Raw genomic sequence first — 18,172 nt, 5'->3', positions numbered from 1 at the left:
TACTGTGGGGAATTAATATTAAATCTCTCCAGTTCTGGTCCCAAGAGTAATCTCACTAAAGCCTTTTTGTAACAACCTTGGCACAAAAAGCGAGTGTGATAATTAAATTTGGTGATGAACAAGTGGGAGGCTTCAATAATACAAGGGAACTAGAATATCTTAGAGAACTGATGACTTTGAAGAGTGAGAAATAGAAATGAGATGAAATGTAGCAGCATAAAGTGCAAGGCTGTGAATTGAGGGGCAAGGAGAAATTTGTGAAGGATGCTGAGTTCTTTTACTACTTGAAAATTAGTGAGGAAAGGAAGCTGGGATTTAGTGGTTGATAAAGGATAGTGATGAGCCACCATGAAGCTGTGAAAAAGCATGTAGAGAAGTTGGTCCAAGATCAATAAAGATGCTGTCAGACAAGAGGAATTCAAACTGGAACAGGGCAAAAAAGGCCACTGTAAAGATACCACAAATGCAAAGCTTGCTTTATGAAGACAGAGCGGCTTGCTTGCCTATTACAATGGAGCCTGAAAGGAGATATGATTATCTTCTTGATGTATTTAGAGAGCAAATACTAGGGAAGAGGAAAGGATTATTTAAGTAAAAGGATAATCTTGAGATGAAAACAAATGGCTGTAAGCTGGACGTGAAAATGGGATAGTTTAGACAGGAAAGCTAGAAATGCTTTTCTAGCATCGCAGCAATAAGACAGGAGGGAGTGAAAAAGAGAAGTCTTAAATACTAACAGCACCAGTCTGGCTTTAAGATGGGAACTTCAAGGTGGAATCTGTGGAAGTCATCTAGCCCAGCCTTCTGCTCAAAGCGGGCCAGCTTCAGAGTTATATTATTGGCTTTGTCCACAGCTGCTTGCTCTAGAGAGGCTGGATCTGTTGATCTAAGCATTCCTTTATAGATCTGCATGTCCACCTAGTATGACATTGTGAAATCTCTTTATTATACCATCTAGACAGTTTAAAAAAAATTATTAATGATATCATAGGTATTGTTGTCATGCTTTGGCTAAGTCCCAAATTCTTCCTGGTGTGTGGGATTTAGATTCTGGCACCCTTTTGAGAAATATCCCTTTCCAATCCAGTTTTCTTCTTTGTGTGGCTTATCCAGTTGATATAACCTCTTTGACGTTGCTGCTGTGTTGCTTGCGAGCAAAACCACTCAAAAAACAATGCACTTGCTGCTAGACGTTTGCCAGATTGGAAAGCTGCTGCTAGAACATCTGCTCGAGGTGAGTTTCCCAGCAGCAGGAATGGCCATTGCCACACCAGGGAAGAAGGCCTATACTACTTTTAAAAAAATAATTTAAAAAATTAAAAATAATAATAATAAAAAAACAAAACCCAAAACACACACATAAAAAACCCCAACCCCCACCCCCCCCCCCAAAAAAAAAAACAACAAACCAACAACAATACCACAAATACCACTGCCCCTCTGCTGTCCCTTTTGTGGAAAAGACTATAAAAAAATATCATCCCACAGGTGGAATGGAGGCAGAAGCTGGGAAAGAGCAGCTGAACGAAGCCTGGATGTCGCTTTAAAAGGTATGACTTGATGTAAACGCAGTTTATGAACTCTGAGTAGAATTGCTGGGTCAGATTTGATGGTCATAGTAGTCCTCCTTTGTTCTAATATCTATGAAAATCTGTTGTGTGGTACGTTTGTTCTGGTTTGGGGGTTTTGCTCTTCCAAGTTGTTTGTATTTAGTGTCACTGGTGAGCTTTTTAGCAAGAGTGTGTCCTGCTTATGGTCCATGTGTTCAAGTTGGCTTGCCAAACTGAGATGCTAAAGCTGAAAAAAAATTTGTCCTCAAGTGTCCTATATCAAGTGAGTGGATGCAGCAGGTCAGCAACTCCACTTCTAAATGGCGAAAACACTTTCTCATTAAGATGAACTCCTAAATCGAAGGGGGGGGGGGGGAGGAAATGATGAGCTTTTAATGAACTAGGCTAGAGCTGGCTCCTACAGGTTGGCTCCAGAACACAACTTTCACAGTGAGTAACTTTGACAGACACTGTGCGACTGCAGCACATGGAAACATCGTGACCGTGGGGACGATGAAACAGGATCACCGAATCATTTAGCTTGGAAAGGACATTTGAGATCATCGTGTCCGACTGTAAGCCTAACACCGCCAAGCCCACCGCTAACCAGTGCTTTTGAAGGTTTAAGAAGCCGGTGAGCTGTTTATTCTGTTCCATTTGCCACTTATCGCAGCCTGGGGACCGAGCCAGGCTCCGAGGGCAACGGGCTCTCTGATTAGAACACTTCTGAGGAGCCACAGGTGCCCTGGGTAATTAACTGTCTCACACTTTTCTTTTGAAACCAGAAGAATCCTGCGTGTAGTGTCTTCTGAACACGCTTGAACTGGTTTTGGTTGGGGATTTCCCACCCACCCACCGCAGCCCTTAAAAAGATGCTTTTAAAGCAGCAATTAAATGCATTGCCGAGCTGGGGGCAGGAGGGGAGCAAAGCCCCGGGGTCAGCGTGCAGGGGGACAAGCTCCCTCCTCCAGGACACGTTGGTGGCGATGGGGAGCCCGGCAGGCGGAGGGGCGGGCGGCGGGGGAAGGAGCGGGGCTGACGCGTGGCTGCGTCCCGCTGCCCTGGGCGGACTCTAGGACCCAGCAGCGCGCCCCGGCTCCAGAACCCGGCCGCTGGGGCGGGCCAGCGGAGCCGTCCGTCACCTTGATTGGCAGCCCGCTGAGGGCGGGGACGGGGTTGCTCCGCCTAGTGGCCGGAGGAGGGGGTAGGGCTAACCCGCCAGCGGAACGGGCCCCCGTGATTGGTAGCCGGCGGGGCGGGCGGCGGCGACATTCGCACGCCCATTGGCGAGCGGCGCCGTCGGGTGGGTGGCTCGGCGGCTCGGATTGGCAGGCGGCGGCGGGTCGGCCCCTGTGATTGGCAGGCGGCGGCGGCGGGTGCGCGGCGGCCGCCGAGCGGTTTGTTTTGCTGGCGGCCCGGGCGCCCTGTGGCGGCGGCGGCGGGGAGCGACCGGGACCGCCCGTGCCCCCTCCCACCCCCGCCGCCGCGCCGGCACGCGGAGCGCGGCCGCCGGAAGGAGGCGGCGGCGGCGCGGGCCTGGGAATGTGGCGGCGGCTGTGAGCCCTCCCCCTCGGCCCGGCCGCCATGGAGCCGCGGCGGTGACAGCCCCGTCCCTCAGCGCGCCGCCGCCCGCCGGGCGCGGGCCCACCGCCCGCCGAGATGGGTGAGAGCCGCTGCGCGGGTGGGGAGCGCCCCGCGGTGCGGGCCGGGGGGCAGCGGGCTGAGGGAGCCGAACGCGAGCGGGGCTGGGGGGGGGGGGGGGGGGGGGGCGGCCTCGGTGCTGCGGCCGCCCGCGTCCCTCGGGCCGGCTGGGCCTGCGGCCTCCGGCGGGCCCGGTCCCGCTGCCCCGGCCTGCTTCTGCGCCCCGGGCAGCAGCGCGGCTGCGAGGGTCTTCTTTCAAATCGTGAGGAGGCCCCCGGTGCTGCGACCGCGGGCGCGGAGCCCCGGCCCCGCCGCGCAGGCACCCCCGGCCGGGCTGGGTGAGGGGTTCGGGCGGGGGGGCTGGGGCCTCTGCCGCAGCTGCTCAGAACCCGGTTGCCCGTCGGTAAGACGGGAATTTACGTGCTTAAATTGAATTAGGAAAACTTCTACTGTGGTATTAATTGCAGCTTGGGAGTCTGTCAAAATAGGTTTTTTTTTCTCTGTGAAGCTTCCAGTGGGTTCTCATTCGCCATAATTAACCCAGACGGCGACACATACCAGCAAGCAGAGGAGCCGGCGGAGCGCTCTATCCAGAGTAAAATGCTGCTTTCAGAAGTTGCTGTAACTGAACCTGAATGATCCTTCTTTTGGACTGTGTGTCCTGTATAAGGAACTGCTTATGGCGATGGGAGTGTGTGTGTGTGTGTGTTTGTATTACCTAGTTCCCCTTTCCGTTTAAAGAGGGGTTTCGTGTACTTAGAATTAAAAGGTTATTTTCTGTAGACCAGAACTTACTCCTGTTTGCTTATTAGCCAGGGAATTACTACTGCTGTCATAAGTGCGGAGTTGCATGGTTTTGTGGGCTGCAACTTCAGTGTTTCCTTCCTACAACTAAGTTTAGTTTTCCAAGACTGTCCTTCGTTATTTAGTCAGTATGCTAATTAGTTGCTTATATGGTAAATTCACAAAGCATTGTTAATGCAGTACTTTGGCTTTGAGCAACAACTTTATTTCCTCTGTATTCTGCTTTAATTTTGTAAATACAACAGATTGATGCAGATCCATCAGTAGGCTTCTCTTTCATAAAGACTGGGATAGTATTATTTGGTCTGTATCTTCTCTAAAGGAGCCAGCCAGGTAGTACAGAAGCTTAAAATAGCAGAGAAGGAAGAAGCTGGATTTCCATGGAAGTGTTTTCCAACGGCAATTGGATACGTGTTGGTAAACATGTGAGCACAGAATGAAAAAAGTACAGTTTTGTGGGCTGCTCCACCGTAGTGTTGCGTGCTCGTGTTGTATCATGGTACGGCTGCAAGCAGATCGCTCATAATAGGGAAGGTCTAAATTCATTAGGTAGTTGTGATCAAATAGTCTAATTAATAATGGGTAACAGGCTGTATCCCACTCTGCATTTCTTCCATCTTGTTTTTTGTATAGTAGCCTGAAAGCTGCGTGGGGTGGCTGACAGTGAGAGCTTGGTATCACGGTGTGTCATAGCTCCTCTGGCGCAGCTGAAGCTCGCTGTGAGCGATTCTCTGGCCCTTTACCGAAGGTGCTGTGGCGGAGGTTTGTTTCCTTACAGAGAGCTCCTTGGCAGCGTTTAAAATACAGATACCTGCTTCTAATACAGAGAAATCCACATCTATCTGTGAACTGGAAGGGAGAGCAGAGTTCGGACTGGATGATGCGTGGCAGGCCTAGACGAAACGCGCGCTGCAGGCCCAGCTGCAGTTGAGTCTTTCCCTCGATCTGCTCTTTTTTCCTGCCTGTGTCACTTCCTTCCCTTGGCTCGCACACGCACCCATGGCCGAGCGTGGAGCTCCCGGCTGTAGCGGTGGTGACACTCCCGGTGCGCCGTGGGGGAGGGGAGCAGGGCTGAGCCGGCAGGTTAGGACCAGCTTAAATCCCAACCTATATTTTTTTTGATTTGTGGCTGGGAAGAGGTACCCCAAATACACACCGCATGTGCCAGGTTCATAGAGAAGTGCCGATTTCTCTTTTAAGCCTGCAAACCAGGTCGCTTGCAGTTTCCTAAAAATCGGGCAGAACAGCATCTTGTTACCACTAAGACTGTCCACAGTGAAGGATTCAAAATTTAAGCTTTTTCAAAAACTTTTCTCAGAGCTTTAAGCCATACTCGGTTTGTCTGCCTCACTTGTGAAATTCACTCATTGCCCCTGGATCTGCCGATCACTTGCACAAACAATCAGCTGTGCTGCTGTGGTGGCAGGGAACAAACACGCACCTACTTGTTCACTTCTTTTCTTTTTGAAACAAATGTGGCATCGTGTCTTCTATTATCATGCTATATAAAATAGCATCCTGGTTTACAGGAGTTTACAGACTTCCTGTTTTTACCAATGTGCAGATGCTTTTACTGTTTGAACTTCATGATTTTTTTTCAACACTGTTTCCATTTCTGCCACAGCAAATACACTGACTTGCTGAGACCTGTGTAAGAAGCTGTGTATTGAAATAAATGCTTTATGTAGAGGAATAGCTTTCTCTGTGAGTAGCAGTTCCCTTTTATCGATGTTGTAAAAATCCTTGAGTGTAGTTTTTAAAACATGAAAAGCATTTCCTGGACAACATCTTTCCCGCACAAAGCAGAACTGTGTTTCCCAGACCTACTGGAGACCTAGCAAAACAGGGTCTCTCAGTGCGCTTCAAAAATCGCTTCATTTTCATTTGTAGTAACTTTTGCATTGTGTGATTGATGTGATGCTGCTGCACGTGCTTCTTTAAAGTTGATCTATGCAAATCCTCTATTTTGATGGAAATAAAGAAGTATTCATGCTTCTCAACATTAAATCCAGTGCAGTGCTATCCTAACTGGAAACGTTTTTTCCCTGCACAAGCTTCAGATCAATATTTGACGTTTACGTTTTGAAAAGATTCATACTCCCATCATTTCCTACCTCACCAACACAGGGATGAATTACAGAGTGTATGTTTTGGTACCGGGGAGCCCATAGCTCAGTGTATAGCTATAATAAAACGTATGATCACGTAAGGTTCAGATGCACCTGAAGTTGTTCCATCAGCCTTTGCTAGTACATTACGTGTTTCTTTTTGCGTGGATGCAAGTAAGGTTTCAGCATTAGCAATTGCCAATGGAGGAAGCTGAGTTTACAGCGAGAGACAGACCTTGCATGCACTAACGGGGTTAGACACTTGGCAGGTGCTGCCCTTAAGAGTTTAATGTCTTAGCATATTGTAAATTCACAAGTTGCCTTAGCTAATAAATAAATACACCCTGTAGCTGAGCTACAGTCTTTATTAAGAGATGCGTTACTGGTTAGATGCCTGTCCTCTTTGCCCACTTCCTCATTCACATGGGACACTGTAAACCTGACTTTATACACTGCCTGGGCTTTGGGATCAAAACACCTGTAGCCAACAACTGCATCGATCCTTATTTTCAAGTGATGTGCCATACTGTTCAGATGTGAGTTTTTATTCACAGACGTGCTCTTTGATTGACTTGATTTCTTGTCGTGAGTGCTTAAGTTATAAACTGCTTTCATAGCTGTTTTTGCTTCTTGCCCAAAGGAACTCTGCCAAGACAAGCTCTTCTTCATCCTCCTGATATCTGGCCAAACCCAAACTGCACTGTAGTGGAAAACTTGTATCCCAGCTCTTCACAGCGTGTTTTGGGTGGTAGGCGCTCCAGGGATATGCCAGTCCATAATTTGTAATGTTTTGTCGTGCAAAGTTACTGTCTTTGTCTGCCAGGTGACTCAAAGGCTATGCTTAATATCAAACAAGATTAAAGAATAAGAGTAAATTGGAGACACTCCAGTAAGGTAAAAGGTTAAATGTTCATATGTAAAGTTGGAAACAATTCAAAAAAACAAAACAAAAAAAAAAGTTGTGCTGTTAGCTACCTGGAACTTTAACTTCATTCACAACTGTTTTTTCACATTTTCCTCCCACAAGGGGTTACTTAGTGCTGAGATAGATCCTAGCAATTATTTCCTTTGGCTGATGTGCTTTTCAAAAAGCAACCTCTTGCTTTGGTTGTGTTACTTATACCCCTTGCTTCTTCTGCATGCAGTTGGAATTTCAAGGAGTACTCTCCCTCCTGCACTACCACAATGTAGTTATTGTCTCATTTGGCTTGTCTTGGACAGCAGCGATTTGGTGGGTTTTGATTTTGGGGTTTTTAAAATAACTTTATTTGCTCTGCTCTGCTTTCCTTTTTTAAGGGTTTTACTCTTAATTAACACCTTCTGCAAATGCAGTGGGAGATTTCTTTCCATTCTCCTCTGTCGCCTGGCCTAGGTCTGATGTCTCTGTTTTTTGGGAATACATGTTGAAGGCCATAGTGGAAGTGCCGCTGCTCTAGTGTTAGTACTAAAGCAGACCTTCTGGGCAGAAACTGTTGGTCTTACCAAAAATAATGTTAGTGTGACTTCTGTTCTGACTGGTGGGTTTTTAGCTGTTGCCCCCTTACAAATAGGTATATTTTTTTCCCCCTTTTTGCTTCTAAATTTTGGTAGTGTTCACTCCCTGTGTGCTTGCGAAGCTGTATATGTCCCACATCTGTCATCTTCAGCTGTTGCGAAAATCTAGTTTGTTATTCAGACATTAATTATGAGCCCAGTCTTCTGCATAAAATATAAGCTGGCTTCTTTTAGAGACACTCATGAACAAATGCATAACATGAAATGGGAGAAACAAATAGTCCCAATGAGTCCCTTTTACAGAGAAATACAGATGTGAGACAGTCCGTCATTTAACGTACCCAGGACAACATGTACAAATGAAAGCCATTACCCATCCAGAGCAATGCCACGAGTCACAAACGAGTGTGTAGCCATGCTGGATTTCTAAAATGAAGTTTCGGTTATTTACAAAACTGCTTCAAAAATGTTCATTTGAATTTGAACACGCTGAAGTGATGTGTTTGTGGGCGCAGGGAAGAAAGGAGGAACCTAGCATATCAAGCAGTGCACACCTGATACACTGTCGTATGAGTAGGGTTGTGATAATTTCATCTATGCATGACCTGTTCACATCACTTCCAAAAGTCTGAATTGTCAAAAAAATAAATAATAAATAATTAAAAAAAGCTTTACATCCAAACCCGGTGGTCAAGTCCAACCAGACTCTTTTAGAAAGGGCACATTCTTCTGGGCATGTTCAGAGCTGATCCAATCACTGCTTCAAATTTCATCCCTAAATTATACCTCGCTATCGGGAAGGATTTAACTGGACCTATTATTTGCAAGGAAACAACGCTTTATCCCTGAAAGCTCTTTGAGTCTTTGTATGTGAGACAGCAGCCCAGCAATCCAGTAGGCAGGAGGGTGCCAGCCGCAGATCCTCTGCGTGATCGCATCGCTGTGGGCCCAGTGCCTGGGAGCAAAGAGGCTGGTGCAGTCGCCTTTGTGAACCACACTTCACATGTCAACTTCTACCTTCTGCAGTATCAAGGAATTTAGGATTGTTATGCTTGAAAAAGCAAAGGAATATTCACACTAGCTTTTAGACACCTTTATGCTAGCAATCCGTCACAGCTCAGCTACGATGCGTTTTTCTCCTTTTGTCTTTTTTTTTTTCTCTAGACTTCATACAAATTTCTGCTAAATATCACTTCTCTCTTCAAAACTAACAAGAAATTGAAGAACACTTTAAATTGGTTACATCAGGAGTCTTAGCTTCAGAAAGTAATTTTCAGTCAGTAGTATGTATAAGAAAAATTTCAGCTTGTCTTATTTTCCTGCATTTGCAAGGAGCCTGGAGTTGAACCTGCTGCATTGCAGTCTGCCAGCAGACAGCGTTCTTAATGCTGTGTGATTTGAATCTGTTCAGTAGATCTTGAAATCTCATAAAATGGTTTGAACTTTGTTCCATCGGCGTGTTTTGGGGGAAGAGAGGAATGTGTTGGGGAAATCGGTGCAAGTGGATTTGTATGCAGAGATATTCTGAGATGACTCTTTGTCCAGATTTTCATTTTTCTCTCTACAGGCTGTGGTTTGTTCCACTAGCAAGCAAGAATTCTAAGTTAACAGGATATAAAATTGGAAAGAACAGATTCTTACCAGGTTTTCCTTGGCAGAAGCACATCACTTTGCCCCTCCTAAATGATCTATGATGATCTAGCAAACCTGCCCAAGTTGTAGTTTGTTGTGAAGCCATTTTAACAGAACTAGAGGCTGGGGATATTTATTCCGAATCTTCCTATGGCCAGATCCGTTTGTGGCATTGGATAAATGACTTAAAATTTAATCCGTCTTTTTACTACTTCATGATATTAGCTCAAGTCTGGGCTTTTTATGGCTACATGAAATTACAGTGTATTTGCAAAGATCCTAAAAAGGATTTCCGTTTTGTGAGTCAGCAGAAAACAAGTGGGGAAGTGTTATGGCCAATACTCACCCAGGTGACTTACTGCTAAAATTCTTGTGCATCACAGATGAACAAGAGGCCTTGAAATCCATCATGAAGGACCTGGTAGCACTCCAGATGAGCCGACGTCACAGACTGACTGGATATGATACCATGAAGAACAAAGACGCTGCTCACTCCAACAAACAGGTAAGGGGCCATGCGGTGCCTCCCTGCAATCCTTCCCTGGAGGCCAAGGGCCCGCTGTCTGTGTCGTGCCTGGCACTTCTGGCAGCTGCAGCGTCACCGGTGGGTTAGCTGCCTGTTCGTGCTCCGGCTGCGTTGCCAACACTTACCGTTATGGACTAGGGAGGGTAGAGTTGATAATTTGCAACATCTTGGTATTCTGCCTTCCCCCTATATGTGTTTCTGATGGGGTTCGGTCTGCCTAGATTCGCTAAAAAGTTTACCAAGTGATTTTCTGGTTTCACGAGCATATCACCGTTTTCTTAAATGACTTTATTATTTTTAAAGAAAAAACACAGTGCCAGCAGTCCACCCCTCTTGGGCAGCCCTGCAATAACAAACCAGTGTGCCTCTGCAGTGGAAGAAAAAAAAATTCCGGTAAGAAAACTGGCTTCCTATTCAATATTAGCATTTATAAATTAGGGGCATGTTTTAAAGTTGTGTGCAGTGACCTTTGTAGAATGCGTTTAAGCAGGTGTGGGAGGCCAGGAAAGCTTTTCCTTACTGACTGTGTCATGAAGTAGCAGTATGATGTGCTTCTCATTGTAATGGAAATGATACTTAAATTTGAAGCAGGGAACTGAGAAGCATAATGATGAAAAGGAAACAAGTATTTCCATTTCTGATGTAGAAGGAGGCCGCTGCAGTTTAAAGCTGCATAAAGCAGTCTGTTGGATAGTGAGCTAATGCTGGTCTCATCTTCACATGATTCAGACCGCATGTGAATACAGAGTGAAGATCCTGATAAAAGGTAATCAAACTGAGGTTGATCCAAGAACAGCGAAGGAGATTGCCTGAAAGGACTGGCGTTAGTGAAAGGGTGACAAACCTTGCTTCAGGGAAAAAGGAAGCAGCTATTTGCAGGTGTCTGACGAGAGGCAGCATCCTTGATGGGGAGGGTGGTCTGGAGTTACCTAGTTGCATGTCGCATGAAGACAGGTTTGAAACTAACCCTTATTTTTGGGTATGGGGATGTGTTTCCCTGTTTCCCTGTTCAAAAGAAATACTTTTCCCAGGGTAGTAAGTGGCAGGGTCAATACTTGAAAGTCTCTATAGGTTTGTTTAACATTGCTAGAGACTCTTTTTGTCATAAAGAAAACTATTGCATTGACTTTCTGGCAGGAAGAAAGCACAGAATAATATTGCTCTGTCAGTAGGTGCTGCGTGTCATTTGAACGAAATACTTCAACACAAAAGCAACAATTTCAGTCAAGAATTGTTTTTCCATTGTGGTCTTAAAAAATTAAATTGAGTTACTGGCAGTTAGACTGACGTTAACAGAGAACTTGCCTGTATCAGTAAAATAACTCTTTCCGGTTTTATTCCTATTACAGGCTTAAGCTTTCTGGAGCAGGCTTTAAAGTTCATGTCTGTCTCTTCCTTATGCTTTGTCTGCTCATAATCTACTTGTTCAGCTGGGATCTGGGATTTCCTCGAATGGGCTGGACAAGTCTGTAGATGGAGTAGTACAAAATCCTTTCCAAATCACTTTGAAACATAAATTCAGAGATGTCTTAAATCAAGATCTGTAATCGTTATTTGTGATACCACATCACGGAACTGGAATGCCAAAGTACTAAACTTGGATTTGCTTTCTTAGTCATCTCTCAGGACAGTTCATGTGAGTTGCTTCTAAGAAGTTGTTTAAATAGGTGACAGGTTCACTGTTTTCGAAGGAAACAAAAAGCACTAGATGTTTAACTCTTCTAGGTTCTTTCTGAAATATAAACACGAAGATCACTTCGAATACCTTTTCTTAGATCTTTGAAAAAGAAACACGAATGGCTAGTGTCTGATCCTTTTGGAAAAATCATCAGGAGATACATGCCAAATTCTATCCCTCCTTCCCTTTGTTACAAATTATGGGTTTGAAAGTATGCAGTGGAGTGGAGAAAGGTGTTTCAGTTCGCTTAGGTACCAGCGAGCTGAAGAAAGGTTTCCAAAGAGCCCTGAGGATCTTTTAACGTTGTCTAATTTTAATTAGCAAGAGCTTTGTCACTTAGCTGTTTCATGACCTAAAATGCATCTTGAGGTAAAATTTAATCTGAAAAATTACTTTAATTCAATTTCATCCAAGCAGTCCTATTTAGTTTCCTTGGACTGGGCTACTAAGAATAGTATAGCATTTGAAAAAAAAAATATCCAGAGCCTTCCTTCCCTGAAATTCCTAACATAAAGGGGTCATTTCTCCATCCATTTTGTCTAAGAAACAGGTGGTTCATAAGTAGTTGGAAAGTTCATTATTCCTGTGCTGTCTGTTGCATTTTTCCCCTTATTCTTCAGTTAAAACGAGTTCTCCAAAACTTGCTTCATTTTGGTGTCATACTAGAGTAAGTTCTTTCTCTTCCCCCCTCTGACAACATGTCCTTGTTAAAGCGAGGTGTAAATTACCCACCTGCAGATGATTGCTCTGCTTGGGAAGCTCGTTTGTCATGCTCGATTCTGCACCTACAGTACGGCTGCAGGAATACTGTGTACTTGCAGTGATTGCGTGGTCCCTTTGAACTGCATTCTTGACCACTAGGTCTGCCAGATACTTCCTCTAGCTAAAGAGCATTTCCTGGCCACGTTTTTTTTGAAGTTCCTAGATGTATGATTGCCTATTGTCTGAGGCTTTCACAGATGGCTTAATCTATTCCAATCACATAAATTGTGCGGCAGAAATTATGGAGTCTTATCAGAGCAGATTTTTCCCTTTTATTTTTATCTTTGTGACCTAAATTGGGATTTCAACTTTGATCTCCAGAGCTGAAAGTTCAGCATGTTGACTCTTCCGTGCCACATCGCATCTTTTTAAGTTTACAGTGAAATGCACAGGTTGTGCCATTAGTGCTTTTAACCATCTGCCAGATACAGATGATGACCCCTTTGCACTTTAAAAGAGGACATATAGTTAACTTGTTTGTAACTTCAGCCCCTGAAATTCAAACTATGCATTTTTGCAAAAGGAGAGATTTAGTCTGTGTCTTAAGAATAGAGAACATAGCACATTCCCTGTGTGTCTTTTTTTTTTTTTTGTCATAAAAGAAAATGTGCTTGCTTTGAGAATGCACAAAGAAAGAAAATCAGCTTCAGTTCAGATGAATATGCAGATGGACTCAATTTCAGATTTTTGCCATGCAGTGATAAAAATAGATTAATTTTCCTTAAAGTATATTTCAGTGTCCTCTGTTTAATTGACAGTTAAGAAAAATTACAAGTTTTTACCTGTTTGCTTCTCTTGCTCCTTTAGCAATTTCTTCGTTTTTCATGCTGCTGTGTTTACATGTCAGCCACTTGTTGGCCATGGTCTGCTTCAGCTTCCATGGAGAAAGTTAATTAGACTTGTGTTCTGGTAGCCTTGTAAGGAGTTGATGCCAACTGCAATCACAAATTGACCTGCTTTGTGTTTGGGCCTTAAAATCATATTATATCCATTTGTCTACTGTTATGCATGCCCAAGTTTCACTGTAAACTAAACTTTTGTTCTTTCTTCTGCAGAATGATGTAAGGATAAAGTTTGAACATAACGGGGAAAGACGGTAAGTCTGTCTTCACTATGATTCTTTGCTTAGTAGAATAATACAGTCATCAGTAATTTAGGTTAAACATTTTGTTGGCTTCACTTTCGTTGTTCTTGAATGAAAAACACACAGTAAATGCAATAGCAAACAGGTCATACTCAACTTGTTATTTTTAAATAAAATATATAAATAAAAACCAACTGGTTATTTTTAAAAATCAGTGTGTCATGCAATACTTCCCTTTGATTTATTTTCCTATTATCTGTTTGTAAGTGAATTGCAGTAATATTAAAAAAGCTGTCCAGCCTGAAAGAAATTCAGTCTGATAGCCTTGTTTCAGATATGTTCCCTTTTTGTTTCATTTAACTAATACCAAATGAAACTGATCAAATTAGCGCCATTCTTTTCTAGTTTCTCATTTCCTGATGACCTACACTATCACTGTCCTGCTGTGACTGAGCAAAAGATACAGCAAGTGAAGATTTTTTTCATTGGTGTAAAAGTTTCTTTGTTGTTTCCTCTGATACTTAGTTTTGAGAGACTTTATTTTGAAAAAAAAACCCAGAATTAACTGAACTAAGATTTTTGGTGTTCACAGTATTGTTTACAATGGATAAAATTGTCTAGACATTTCAAAGTAGGTCTTGAGAAGCCCCCTATTTGCCATCTAATTGAGAGAAACTCTTCAGTCCATTTGTGGCGGTTCGGTGTGTGTGAGCATACAGGAAGGCTCCAGGCTTGTTTGCAGCCTCTTTGAGGCTGCTCTTGAGCTCTTGCTGAGGGGGCAAAAAGGATCTTGATGCTATGTTCCAGTTGTCTTTTTTTTTTGAAGAAATTAATTGGATTGTAAGCAGGAGTTCATATGCTATCCTTCACAGATATCCTATGGGAATCCTTTTGTTTCTCCCATCCCAGACAGTACTTTCAGTGTGAAGTAGTTCACAGTTCCATGATAAAACGCAAATTTAATGTGGATAATACAACAGCACAAGTTGTATGTAGTGATGCTAATAGCCTGTTCCTAGCAAAGGTTACTGGCTGGGGTGCTTAAGCTCCTCCTCAAGTATCCTCCTTTGTCAGATTTAGGGATTTTTGCTAAAACAGAAAAGCAGAGGCATTCCTTGGTAAAGCAGGCAGTAGAGAATAATTTGTAAAGTCTTCCTCAAAAATTGAACTGTTTCATTCACCAAAGTCCTACATGGTGAATTCCGTCAGTAAAAGTACCTGGACTTTTGGTTGCTCAAATTGAAATTTAAAAAGTAATCGTAGCTGGGATCTACTGCTGCCTTTGTCAGCCATATCTTCTCAGCTCTGCTGTGTCAGAGGCATTGTGTGGGCTACAACAGAACCACTGTGCGATACGGCACAATTTCTTGTGATACCGTGTTAGCACAAGGTAACTCGGAAGCAAAATCTTGTCACCACAGTCCTGTCGTCTTGTATGTCTTCTGCCTGAGTGCATTTAAGATGGCACAGAGCTCAGGAGAGAAGAAAGGGGTTTTTTTCTGAAGTAACATTAAAATGAAAAGGTTGATTGTGTGTTAGTCTAATTATGCAGTTACGCTCGCCTGAATTCCCCATTCCCAAAGTGGTATGCAGTTACAGACAGCAAGCTTGCACCGAGAATGTAAGTGTGTGTGCTTGGTTTCAGAGGAGCTGCCAGATCTAACCACAAATATTTAAGGTGGTCAGGCAGGAATGGGCTCCTTAAACCCTGCAGTCCATGATTTTGTGTTAGAAGAGTGCACAGAGTTTTTAAACTAATAGAATTTGTGGCACCTGAGAACAGCTCTGCTTTTTAATGCACTGAGTGTAGAATGGAAGCCTTTATAAGGGGCTTCAGCTCAACTGAGAGCTAAATTACATTTGTACGGTGCCAGAGTACTGTAATTTCATGGATGGATTTCTTAGTAATATGTCGAAAATGTTATTGTGGGCTGCTTCTTAACAAGGACAATTATTTCTAAATAGCTGAATGTTGTAGGTCTGGTATTAAGATGAACCCTTCCTGGGAAGGGGCTAAGGAAGCAAACTAGCACTAGATCTATTTAAAACAAAAGCTGCATGTCGTGAAAGGATACTGAGTGCTGGCAAAGCAGGCTGGATGGATGGCCTGGAAACTTAAGCCTTCTATCCAAAGCACGCGTTCAGCACCAACTCGTGTGAGCTGCCCCAGGGGTGATTCAGGGTTTCACTGAGCTCAGAGAGTTGCCCCTGTGAGCAAGATAGGTCTTGAGTGTCTGTGGTCCGTTCAGGTTGTCTTACTTCTGCCTGATGGCAGAATTCATGAGGAGTGCTAACAATCAGGTTTTTTATGGCAGTGTTTCAGCTATGCCAAAGCAGAGTTGTTTCAAGTTCCAGCGGTGGGGTGAGCAGCTATCGCCGTGGTCTGGTAGCTCGCAGAAGGCTGGTGGCTGTCAGCTGTGTCCCAGCGCTGTTTGTTGAACTCGCCAGTAGTGGAGATGCAGCGTGGTCTCATGGGCTGTGGAAGCAGATGGCGAGAAGTCTGGTTTCAGGAGCCCGAAGGCAGGAACCACCAGCCATCTGGGCCTTGTGCAGTCAGGATATGGAAAGTAGGTTGCTGAGCTGAGCAGCAGACGTCCTTGGTTTGCTAGAACAGTGGGTCGTAAACTATAGTTCACGTTTGGATCCTCCAGCTCTTGACCCAGGGTATTTTACTTGCTAATTCTTCTGAAGAGGGTAAAAATCATCCTTTTCCATAGCTGTCAAGGTAGCAACTTTCTGAGTACTTGGCAGCTTCCTACAGAAGAACATTCCAGCAAAACAAACAGTTTTAGATGCTTTGCTGGAACTTCGTGTTAGTACTTTGCCTAAAACATGAGTGTTTCTATCCCAAGGGAGCCAAAACAGTAATAAAAGCAAACAAAAGTACACTGTCGTTTTCTGAAAAGCATGCGTGTGCCACAGGATTCTGCAGGGTTCCCCGGGGACGGCTCTGCCTGTTGCCATTTTGGATTTCTTGAGGCCATTTGTGCCATTCAACTGGTGAGGAAATGGCTGCGTGCTAGAACTGGGGGTTTGGTGTGTCCCAAGCTCTGGGCTAAGGGAAAGTGATTAGAATAATTTACATCTGTGCATATTTTGTGTGTCTGTCAGTCAGTGAAGGTGCCCAGAGATGCGTTACTTAGGGAAAATAACTGGTGAGGGAGGAAGCATGAGAGAATGAGACTGATCTGTCTTATGTGAATATTCTGTCTTGCATATCTGTCTTACATGCATATTCTGAATTATGGCAAGTCAGCTGTGCCACTGCTGTTACAACTGAAGCAGCATTTAAGTTTTGATCTATTTGGCCTCTAATTTTTTTTTAAAAAGGCTTTTTTTTTTTTTTTTAATAAAGCAAGCCCTGAGTGACAAATGGTTGCACAGTTACAGTTAGATTTGTCCTCAGCTCTTGAATAAAAGTCCCTGCTGTGTTGTCCAGGATTTGAAGGATCACTGCAGAGACAGCGCAGTGAGCCTGTGATTCAGATGTCCGGAGATGTTTGACTTGAGCCTGCAGAGCGCTGACATGGGCCTAATGTCACAGGCCACCTTTGGGAAAGAGGGTTTTCAGGTTCCTTTGTGTCCTCCGGCTGGTACCTTTCTTCAGGAGTTCGGGACTGGCTTTGTTGTGGGAATGTTTGTCGAAACCTTTCAACTGGAACGCATTTTGGAAATGTTCAGGGAGTGAGTTTTGAATTCAGATACTGGAGTACTTAAACCAAAAACTTTTTTGTTCTTTGGGCCTTCTGTGGCTTTTAATTCAACTCTGACTGAATGTATTTGTGTTTTGTGCACGAGGCAGTATTCTTTGAGCCAAAGTGCATAAGAGATTTGTATCCTGTTATGTGAAAGACATTTATTCAGTAAAGGATACTTTCCTATGCAGGGTCAAAGGCATTCTGTTTGAAATCTTCAGCTGAATATTGCATTTTGACAAACCATTTGGAAATGGGCCATAGATCAAGAATTCCTTGCTGAAATAATTAATTCAAATCAGAAAAGTTCATTGGCTGCTTGAGGATGAACGGAGAACATTCAAATGTGTTTTTAATGGTTCAGCCATCTGATTTGATTGCATTTTCAGTATCTCTGAATTCAGTCCATGATTCTCTTTTGTTCCAGAATTATCCCATTTGTCCGTCCTGTGCGCTATGAAGATGTGCAGCAGAAAGTGAAAACAGCCTTTGGCCAGCCACTGGACCTCCACTACATGAACAATGAGGTACAGAACGTTGTTATCGGTGCTCGGGACATGTAACGCTCTCTCTGGATGACACCTCCTTTTTCTGTCCCAAATTCTGTACCCATACATTTAATTTTCAGTTCTTCCCTCTAATACGAACCATAGTTGAATCACTCTGCTCCAGAGGAAAACATGCTGATACTGACAAAACATCGCACCGATGTGTGTATTGTATGAACATCAGCACCTTGCTTCCTTGTACTGGTATTGTTTGGGAGACTCTCTTGGGGAAGTAAAAAAAGGTATTTGAGGTATTTTGACTGCTAAAAGCAACTATTGCGGGCCAATAAATATAGAGTCTGAGCGCTGCAGGCAGTCCCAGAGTAATTTCTTCAGCTGTCCGATAGCAGAGTCAGGATTGCTTGTGGTGTTTGACCACTGACCAGGAGCAGCCAGCCAGCCAGTTGTAACAGATTTACCTCCTGCTGGCCGCAAGCTCTCTGCTTATTGCCCAGCTATTAGGCAAACAAGGGGAGCTAGAGCACAGGGGAGGCTCTCTGGTATGAGATGCTGCAGGGGGGCTGTGGGCACTGTCATTGCTAAAAGAAAGTGGCATGAGGAGTAGCATTTTATTAATAATCTGAAGTATTTTGTTGGCTTTCTCACTCTGGTCACCCTGACTTCTCCTTTGATTTTTTTTTGTTGTGGTT

The 18,172-nt window shown here is 44.0% G+C and overlaps 1 protein-coding gene across 2 annotated transcripts in view; it reads left to right on the top strand.

Annotated features, from left to right (window-relative positions):
* The first annotated feature begins 2,901 nt into the window (after positions 1–2,901).
* The window catches only part of MAP3K3 (mitogen-activated protein kinase kinase kinase 3), a 41,041-nt gene continuing 25,770 nt past the window's right edge, over positions 2,902–18,172 (top strand). For both annotated transcript variants that reach the window (XM_055697420.1, XM_055697419.1), the window contains exons 1-5: positions 2,902–3,213; positions 9,613–9,734; positions 10,059–10,148; positions 13,251–13,291; positions 17,402–17,501. In XM_055697420.1, the coding sequence (XP_055553395.1) occupies positions 3,210–3,213; positions 9,613–9,734; positions 10,059–10,148; positions 13,251–13,291; positions 17,402–17,501 (357 nt within the window). In that variant the 5' untranslated portion in view covers positions 2,902–3,209. The remainder of the gene's footprint in view (positions 3,214–9,612; positions 9,735–10,058; positions 10,149–13,250; positions 13,292–17,401; positions 17,502–18,172) is intronic.

The sequence above is a fragment of the Falco cherrug genome, chromosome 20 (assembly GCF_023634085.1).
Source record: "Falco cherrug isolate bFalChe1 chromosome 20, bFalChe1.pri, whole genome shotgun sequence".
Lineage (NCBI taxonomy): Eukaryota > Metazoa > Chordata > Aves > Falconiformes > Falconidae > Falco > Falco cherrug.
This window is presented reverse-complemented; position numbering and strand designations above follow the sequence as displayed.